Source organism: Malurus melanocephalus, unplaced genomic scaffold (assembly GCF_030028575.1).
Source record: "Malurus melanocephalus ecotype Western Australia unplaced genomic scaffold, MMel_1.1 scaffold_236, whole genome shotgun sequence".
Taxonomy (NCBI): Eukaryota; Metazoa; Chordata; class Aves; order Passeriformes; family Maluridae; genus Malurus; species Malurus melanocephalus.
This window is the reverse complement of record NW_026623468.1, coordinates 257-9,409: the sequence shown is the minus strand read 5'-3', so window position 1 is coordinate 9,409 and position 9,153 is coordinate 257. Positions and strand designations below refer to the sequence as shown.

At 53.0% G+C, this 9,153-nt stretch overlaps 1 protein-coding gene across 2 annotated transcripts in view; it reads left to right on the top strand.

The window, feature by feature from the left end:
• Positions 1-8,911, top strand: part of SEC16B (SEC16 homolog B, endoplasmic reticulum export factor) — a 21,867-nt gene extending 12,956 nt beyond the window's left edge. Inside the window, exons 17-26 of one of the 2 annotated variants that reach the window (XM_057374929.1) lie at positions 2,721-2,834; positions 3,452-3,524; positions 5,580-5,828; positions 6,304-6,380; positions 6,677-6,811; positions 6,972-7,079; positions 8,015-8,096; positions 8,194-8,285; positions 8,396-8,473; positions 8,805-8,911. In XM_057374929.1, the coding sequence (XP_057230912.1) occupies positions 2,721-2,834; positions 3,452-3,524; positions 5,580-5,828; positions 6,304-6,380; positions 6,677-6,811; positions 6,972-7,079; positions 8,015-8,096; positions 8,194-8,285; positions 8,396-8,473; positions 8,805-8,867 (1,071 nt within the window). In that variant the 3' untranslated portion in view covers positions 8,868-8,911. Of the gene's footprint in view, positions 1-2,720; positions 2,835-3,451; positions 3,525-5,579; positions 5,829-6,303; positions 6,381-6,673; positions 6,812-6,971; positions 7,080-8,014; positions 8,097-8,193; positions 8,286-8,395; positions 8,474-8,804 lie in introns of both variants that reach the window. The other variant, XM_057374928.1, reaches the window with a different exon arrangement.
• The last annotated feature ends 242 nt before the right edge of the window (positions 8,912-9,153 follow it).

Below are 9,153 nucleotides of genomic sequence, written 5' to 3'. Positions count from 1 at the left end.
ACCTCCACAGGGTCTCTAATCCCCATGGATTTAGGGTAGAAAACAACAGCGTTATGTTGACTGCCAAGTAAGAGCAGAGTTATTTGGAAACAAAGAATATTTTTTTTGTCTGGAAGGTTTTCTGAACTTCTAAATGTCACAGGCTTAAGAAGTGAAATGCAAGYGTACATTTCCCCTCCAGCAAATCATCAACAATTCTCTTTACCTCAAAGAGGTCTGTTTTGGGGTGACAGTGAGAGGCAGCAGGGCCCAAGTGCAGCCCCTCTGCTGCCTGAGCAGGGGGCTGGGGCAGGGAGGGGTGAAGCAAAATGCCCCCAGTCCCCTGGGAAGGTTGGGTTTTCAGGAGAGCCCTCTCCATCACCAGGGCAGTGCTGAGGCTGACTGTCACCTTCCTCAGCCTTCAGGACCAGGCTGGATGGGGCTTTAAGCAGCCTGGCATAGTGGAAGGGGTTTGGAATAAGATGAGCTTTAAGGTCCCTTCCAACCCCAAACCATTCTGTGATTCTATGAAAGGGGCTAAAGCCACGGTGCTGTGAGGCAAGGGGCTGCAAGATGCCTGTCTGAAGTGGGTGCTGCTGAGTTCATCTCCAAAATTTGGCAGGCACAGCTTCCCCACCCCATCATCGGAGCCTATTTATYTAACAGCCTCTCAGATCTGCCATTCTGCTGGGGATAATGCTACTCCTGGGAGAAAACACTTTCATCTGAAAAACTAGTGCATTCGTAGTTGCTTTTGTCTTTGATGTTCTAGACTGTGTTACAAATTATGATACACATTAGTGTTTGATTAAGACTTCCCCTCTTTTGAAGCTGGGGAYGATATACAACCAGGTGCTGCTTCATTAATACTGGATCAAAGTGCACATTAGCTTTCGGATTAAACATCCCCCCCGTTTAGGAGTAATCATGCTTATAATTTCTTTTTTGCTGTGATTGATTTAGGATGAACAGAGGTGTGTTTGTAAAGAGGTGGGACAGGGAGTCTGTAGGCAGTGTGAGCTCCTGGCTGGCTGCTGGGTTACTTTGCTCTCRTCCCAGTCCCAGTCCCAAGCTGGGGTCTGGCTGTGCAGGGCTTGTCTTGCTGTAAACTCACAGAGTTGGGAAGTGTGTTTGGTGCTGGTTTGGGGTATGTTTTTGAGAAATTCAGCAACAGGAAGAAATGGGCACTGGGAGCTGGTGCAGGAAGGATAGCTGAGCCTCGTGTGGCTTCTTTTGGTGGCCCTCGATGTGGCAGCCTCATAGCAAAACATAGACTATAAGTGAGCATGAAGTAGCCAGGGGAAACTTGAGAATTCCCCAAGAATCCTAGAATGATTTGGGTTGGAAGAGACCTTAGAGATCATCTATTTCCAGCTCCCCTGCCATGGGGGACACCTTACACCAGACCAGGGTGCTGGTGGGCTGACACCAATGAAAATTCAGTGAAGATGTGGATCAAGAGCGGCGTTTTGAGCACAATCTCACCTCCCTCAGCTGTCTTAAAACTAGATCCTTGTCTAAACTCCTTCAGACAGGGAATTAACTCTGCAGGGAGCCCTGCATCTCACCTTGGACTTCTGGGCCACCCCAGTAGAGCCTCTTGCTCCAGTGATGGGAGTTGGAGCCCCGTGCCACCGAGACCGCTGCAGGCAGGGCAGCACAGACCCCTGTTCTGCAGGAGAAATTAAACACACAGCAGCAATACTGCAGAGAGGGGCCTGGGGGAGATAGTGAAACATGGAAAAAATACTGAGCAGCAGCAGAACAGGATGCTGTTACAAAAGGAAAAAAACCACCAATGTTAGAGTGTTATTCTGGGTTGTGAGAGCACAACTGGCATATCTGAGACAAGGAGACGATAACCCCACCACGCTGGGGTCTCAGGGGTCTTGGCTGGGGCCTGTTTGGGCCACTGCATGTGGAGCCAGGGCAAAATTGGAGTGAGTGTGAGAGTGGAGAGTTGGGGTGATAAGAGATTGAGGGGAAAATGACTTCTGAAGAAGGCTTCAGGGTTATTTCTTCTAAGCAAGATATGGTGGGGGAGAAAGGGGTACGAGGGATGTGATAACAGCCCTCCAGCAYGCAGGAGGCTGCTCATGGGGGATGCTGCCTGGCTCTTCTCACAGCTTCCACGGGAACAGGGATAGAGAGGCTTAATTTGCAGCAGGGAAGATTTCACTTAGATATTAAGGAAAAACTCTTTAGCTCTAAGGACGCCAAGCATCAGGACAAGCCTGGGAGGCTMTGAAATCTTCTCAGAGATTTGTAAGCACAGATCAGACAAACACCAGCTCCCATCCATCCTCATGGGGTACCTGAGGGGCTGATGAACTGCCTGGGGAGCTGGGCTTTTCCCAGGGCTCCTGGTGGGGTGTCCTGCAAACCTGCCAGTGCCTGGGCTGGCTGTTAGGTGGGATTAAAGCCACTAATTTTCCTCAGGGGGTGAAAGAATGGTGATATTAACCTGTCCCCTTGATGTGAGGAGCATCTTTGACMCAGGTATTTTGGCATCTTTGTGGAGGTGCCGAGTCAGCCCTGCTGAKATTGTGGGGCATGGGATAGGCCAGCACCTCTGTGGTGGTTTGGCAGAGGGAACAAATCCTGCACAAGATGCTGGTGGTATTTTACCCCCACATTATGAAGTGATGCTGTTTTCCCAAGCCCATATATCCAGCCACGTGTGATGGATCCCTGTGGATCTGACATGTGTGATGATCCCTGCTGTCCCCCTGGCCCTGCAGCTGGCCGAGAGGCTGAAGCTCTCTGACCCTCTGCTCCTGGAGATGCCGGAGCAGGACCAGGCACTGGAGCCCGACTGGCTGGAGCAGCTCCGAGCCTGCTGCCGGCAGTGGGAGGTAAGGAGGAGAGAGGATAGACAGCTGGGCTGTACTGGGGGTTGTCTGCAGGAGAATCCTCCTCCTCTTCCCTGAATCCCAGRGGATGGAGGTTCAAAAGTTTTATTCTTCTTTGGCTTGTGAGCTCCAAGCTCTGCTCTGGGACCTGCAGATGCAGCAGGGCAAGGGGCTTGCAGTGCCAGAGGGCTGCAGAGCTTCACATGGGGCAGAACATTCCTTGCTTTGGCTCAAGGCTGGGGCGTGGGATGGTCTTGCTTTGCAGGGAGGACATTTCAGAGGTCACTGGTGGGTGTCGTCTTGTGAGTGTACTCTTGGGTCATTTAACTATGATCTGGTGCTTGGTTAATGCTYCTCATTCAGGTTTCACATCTGCTTTTGGTTTTGTGGCCTTTCCCTTCTTGTTTCCCCTCCTGCCTGCTGCCAGGGGTGCTGCAGCCCCTCTCACTGGGAAAGAGCTGAGTCCATGCTGGTGTGGGTCTCTCTTGCAGTCCAGGGTTGGCTGTGAGCCCCAGATCCACAACCACTGTGCTGTCCTTCGCACTGGCTTCATGATTTCCTCACTCTTTGTCCTGTGCCATCCTTTTTCCTATCCATTTACCCGTGCTTTTCCTGTGCAGGTGGAAGATGCTCTTCCTCCGGAGGAAGGAGCACCCGCTCAGCTGGATCTGTCCTGTGCTGTTCTGCCAACAGGTAAATAAAACAAGCAGCAGGTTGTGGTCACCACAGTGGGCTTCTCCCTGCATGGAATTGTGCTGCCGTGGGCTGGGAAGAACGTTCCCATTCCCTGGGGTTTTTATCAGCAGCAGTTCCGTGCCTCTGCATCCCCCTGGAGCTCAAAGGCTGCTCCTGCCTGGATGCATCCCCCTGGCATGGGTGCAAAGCGAGGGCTTGGTGCTCATGTCCACATACAAAATCTGAGTAATTAGGCTTAATTACCACAGCCCCRGGGTCCCTGTGGGTGCTGTGGGAGGAGAGGAGGAGCTGGGGGTGGGTGCTGGATGAGCCTCCCAGCTGAGCGTCGGGGGAGACGGCCCCATTCCCAGGCAGTCCTCTGAGGGTGCAAACTGGAGCTGAACTAAAGGGATTTCACACTTACAGAGCAAAGCACTCAGGGAGGAGCTCATCCTGCTGTGTGCCAGCCTGCTGCTGAAGAKCCAGCATTTCTCCTTCCCTGCTGTCTCTTTGATCCCTTTGCTTCACCCTTTGGTGACCCCAAGAATCCCCTCCAGTGCCAATCCACCCAGAGACATCAAGATGAGCGACACGACCACCCCCCGGTGTCAAGGGAAGAGCGGGGGAGCTTTATTCTCTCAGCAGGCATCCATTGGGATRTCCCCCTGAGGAGGAGTCTGGGGCTGGTGACCCACTGGTGTTGTTTCACATCCACCTCCTGCTCCTTGGATCTGGCTTTCTACTGGGAATGCTGGCACTGAAGGGTGGAGAGCAGAGGCTGGTGCAGACAGGATGAAACACAACTAATTCCTTCAAGCCATTTCTTCCTATCAGCTTTCCCTACTGCTGCCAAATTCCTTTTCAAAGAGCTCTCCCAGGCAGTAAAAAGGATCATCAATCCTGATTGYCTTCTGCTGCTATCAGGGTTGAGACCATGATCTTCCTTCCCTGGAAGGAAGTTGCAGGTATGCTGATCCCATTGGCTTGGCTTCTCAGAGCAGCAGATCTGCTCCATGTGGTCTCCACAGCTCCCTTTTCTTGGCCCTTTTCTTCCTTGTGAGGGCCATCCAGAGTCACCACCTGAGGGACCTGCATGCACAGAAAGCTGGCTTGGTGCTGGATCTATCCATCTTGGAAAGGCAAAGCCCAGATCAGGTGCCARGCTGGGATCCACATGGTCACAGCAACATCCCTCTCCATCCTTACAGCCTGGGCTGTCCTCCCTGACTTTTTCCAGCTGGGCTTGCCAGGCATCATGAATTTGAGCATTCATTCTCCTCCCTGTGGATCTTGAGCATCTCCAGGCCATGTGGGAGAAGCTGCGGGTGTGAAGACAACCCTGAGTGGGCTGGAGGTGATGCTGGCAGCAAAGGTTTTGATAGCACTGCATCCAAGAGGTGCCATAATCCTCCCCTATTGCATCTGGGACCCACCTGCCATATCTCACAGCAATGGGAGAGAAATTTCTAAGTGCTCTGTGTTCCTGGCAGGAGGCTGCCAAGCTGGAATAAGCAGGGCACACACCTGGGACCAGTGTGTGTGTTAAATAAAACAAATCAAACTCACTCAACCTGCCTTTCAAAAAAAAAAAAAATCCCAACCCTGAATAAATCTGCCTAAAGCAAGGAACTCACCCGTGGGTGCTGCTGTGAAACAGGAATGAAGGCTTCCTGGGGAATCTTTCCTGCTCAGGGTGTGCAGTAGGWGTGGAGGAAAAGGCTGGAGGCCTCAGGCTCCTTTGAGCTGCTAGTGCATGCTGCTTGTGGGCTCTTTGCTTCCACAGCATCCCCCTTCTGAGTTCATTTATAACCTCAGGCACATTCCCAGGATTCTTTTCTTTTTTTCCCCTGTCTTTCCCAGCCCACTTTCCTTGAAACCTCTGGAAGGYTCCCCTTGCTGTTCTGTGTCCTACCCACTCCCTTGCCTGGTCCCTGGAGTCTTTCCTCATTTCCCCAGCTTCCACTGATGTGTAATGGGAAAGGGGAGAAATCTGTGCATCAGCCTGCTGGAATTATAAACATAAAAATTGTAAACTCCTGAGATGTGTTTTTGGTTTTTTTTTTTTTTTTGCAGATGAAGAGCTCAGCAATGAGATTCCCCAGAGTGAAAGCTACCAGTATGACCAGTGGTTCCAGCCTGTGCCACCCCAGGGACCCAGCTCCCAGGACATGTCCCTCTGGTCCATGGCACCTGCTCAGGTCGTGGCATCGCCACTGCCCACTGTTGGGAGAGCCCTGCAGCCGCCTGTGCTCRGCCAAGAGACACGAGCCCCTCTGGGAGGGGATTCTGCTGAGCCCCCTCTGCAGCCAGTGCTGCCAGCAGGTAAGTGCTGCAGCCTTGTTTCCCTGCAAAAATCACAGAATCCCAGAGTGGTTTATGTTGGGAAAGGGCATTAAGGATCATCTCATCCAACCCCCTGATACAGGCAGGGGCATCTTCCCCTAGACCAGGGTGCTCCAAGCCCCATGCAACCTGGCCTTGGACACTTCCAGGGATCCAGGGGCAGCCACAGCTTCTCTGGGCACCCTGTGCCAGGGCCTCACCACCCTCACAGGGAGGAATTTCTTCCTTACAAGTTGCCTTTGGGACACCCCAATTCAGCCTTGCCACCTACTCCCTGGTAATGGCAGGGACAGGGACCAGAATGGCCTTTTGTGTCTATTGGGGGACCTTTTGGCCACCACATGGATGGCTGTGCTCTGGAGCCGGGGATGGTAGAAGCACTGGAAATATCTGATGGATACATYCGGAGCTCCTCAGATCAAACCTTGACTGTGTCCTTCCCTCTGCTCGGCAGGAGAATCTGGGGATCCCTGGGGTGCCAGGCAACTGTCCTCCCCTGCAGGAGTGCAGCCAACTGTCCCAGCAGAGCAGGTGAGTCACAGGGGCCAGGGACACCATCCCACTGAGACTCCTCCCTGGATTTGGGACGTGCTGGCTCGTCCTTCCATGCACTCAACCTCATGGAATGCCCCCATCATGGTGCTCATTKTTCTCTTGGGTGAAAGCTGTACCCTGCTGTGGGTGCTCCTGCTGTGTAAGGGATGTGGGGGTCCCTAGGGATGTTTCCCACTAATCCTGGCATGGAGCAGTCCCAGGAGCACTCTGACCGTGTTCGGTGCGGCTCCTCGGGAGCAGCACACGGCAGTTTCAATGTCTGACGCCAGGAGGAGTCACCGATGAGGATCCGGACTGTCTCGGAGACCTCCACCGTGTCCCTGGGGGACACCCGGCACTCCTCGGAGAGCGCCGATGAGGACGCTGCTGAAGAGCGGGCGGAGGCTGTGAAGCCAGAGGAGGACAAGGTGAGCATGCCAGAGCCATCGTGAGCCCCCTGCTCTGAGCTCACCTGTCCCTGGTGCCAGCCCTGCCCCTGGAAAAATAGTGCCCACTCCCAGCAGGCATCTGGGGACCATGGCATCTGCTCCTTCTTATCCCTTTCCACTTTTTCTCTCTATTTCCCAGACCTCTGGATTCAGGTGGTTTGGCTGGTTTCGGTCAAAACCCACCAAGGAAGCTTCTGCCAAAGCTGAGTCTGACACAGACTCAGACTCTGCCACCTCAGGACCACAGGTAGGGGGACAAAAAGCCATCCTGTCCATSGTGACACACAGGCAGCAGCTGTGAGAATGGGTGACACATCTCCCCACCACCCACTGCTTCTCCCTCTGTCCTTGTGCAGGGGCCGTGGCCATTCAGTGTGGGGACAGAGCGGGTTTGGGAGCCCTTTTAGCCTGGAAGTAAATCCTTGATAAATAGTAACTGTAAATTCATAAAGCCTGTTTGATCTGTGAGGCGCTCCAAGCCCTGGCAAACTCTGCAGGGATTCCTTGCCCTCCACTGGAGTGGAACACAGCAGCTGCGAGCRGCACTGCTCTGGCAGTTTTTAGGATATGCAGGGAAGGGAAATCCTCTTTAATTGGAARTGCAGCAGCGAGGGGGAAGCACCCATGTGTGGTTTTCCCAGACCTGGCCAGCTTCTCAAGGTTTCACATCCCTCATGGTGAGGCTTGGACCAAGAATGCTGGGATATTCTACCAAAACTAACAGGAGATCAGGAGAACAGAAGGGGACCCAGGGACCTTGGTGGCCCCTCATGCTGTACCCAGGCATGGCATCAAGCCTCCTGCCTAATTGTGAACTCTTGGSCTGGTTTAGCTTTGTGCCAGGGTTGCTTGCCCTAACCCTGTAGCCCCTCCTTAGCCATGTTTCTTGCTGCTCTTTTGGGGTACCTCAGCAGTAGGACAGGTGCACAGTGAGTACCCCAAAAGCCTGGTGTGGTATCTGGTGCAGAGGTGTTCTCCCCAAAAGCCTGGTGTGGTATCTGGTGCAGAGGTGTTCTCCCCAAAAGCCTGGTGTGCTATCTGGTGCAGAGGTGTTCTCCCCAAAAGCCTGGTGTGCTATCTGGTGCAGAGGTGTTCTCCCCAAAAGCCTGGTGTGCTATCTGATGCAGAGGTGTTCTCCCCAAACCAAGCAGCTCCAGCTCTAAATGATGGATGTGATTTCAGGAGCGGACATCGCCATCCCCCCCCGCTGCCCCTCTTGCATATGGCACAGACCCTTTGGCTCATCCTCTCTCCAGAAATCCYGGTAAACACCACACCTGTCCCCTCACCTCTCTCCCCCATCAGCCTTTTACAAGTTTCTCCTCTTAATTTTGCCTTTTGTTTTTGGTTGCTGGTCCCAGGAGGAATGCAGGGTGAAAGTCCTGTTGGTCCAGTGTCCGCAGAGTTGAAAGGCTCGTGGGAGAAGGATGGACAGCAGTCAGCAGGACAGAGGGTGAGGAAAGGARGGAAGTGTATCCAGGTGGGATGGGGGTGTCCAGGACACCTCTCTGCTCAGGACTGCTCTAAAACTGGGGGATGTCTGTTAAGTTTCTCTCCCTTCAGTCCTTCCAGACTGGCTACCCTGGACCTCTCCCACCATTGGCTTCAATCCCTCTCTTCAACCCTGCCCAGGTCTCTCAGGTGAGAGCAGTGTCCTGAGGGGCTGGGGGCTCCTGACTTTGGKGAGGAGGTGTCTCCTGGATTTTGGGGTGGTACCAGATTTCAGCTGATCTGCTATGGGCAGGGGGATTTAAGGGATATCAGTCCTGGTTATAAGGGTTTTTTATGAGAAAATGAATTGTGGGAGGATAGCGATGGGAGGGTATGATGAATGAGCAAAATGGAGGGAGGATGCTTGTGGCAGTATGCTGATGGCAGCAAATCAACATTTTGAGGCCAAATCAACATTTTGGGGCACAGCCCATTGCTTATTTCACCTCTCTCTCTCTGTCTCTCTCTCTCTGTTTCCCAGCTCCCTGCCCGACCCACCCAGCCCAGGCTGCTTTCACGACACCGCTACCCCAACCCACTGTGAGGTGGTGGCAGGGGATGGCAGATACCAATTGCAGSAAGTTTTTTTTAACCAATAYGGTGTTTGTGGTTATTTTGGATGGSRTTGCARAAGTTGGSCCTCTTTGGTGGGGTGTATTATAAAATAAGGGGGAGGTTTCTGGGTTTAAAAGTTAATAAATGGAGGGGTGTGGGGATGGAAGGGGGGTGAACAGTTTGGCCAAGCCTCTACCTTCCTCCTTTGCAAACATTAGATGTAGTTCGTATAACTCATTGTTTCCATCCCTCATATGTGGCTCCTGAAGCCCTGT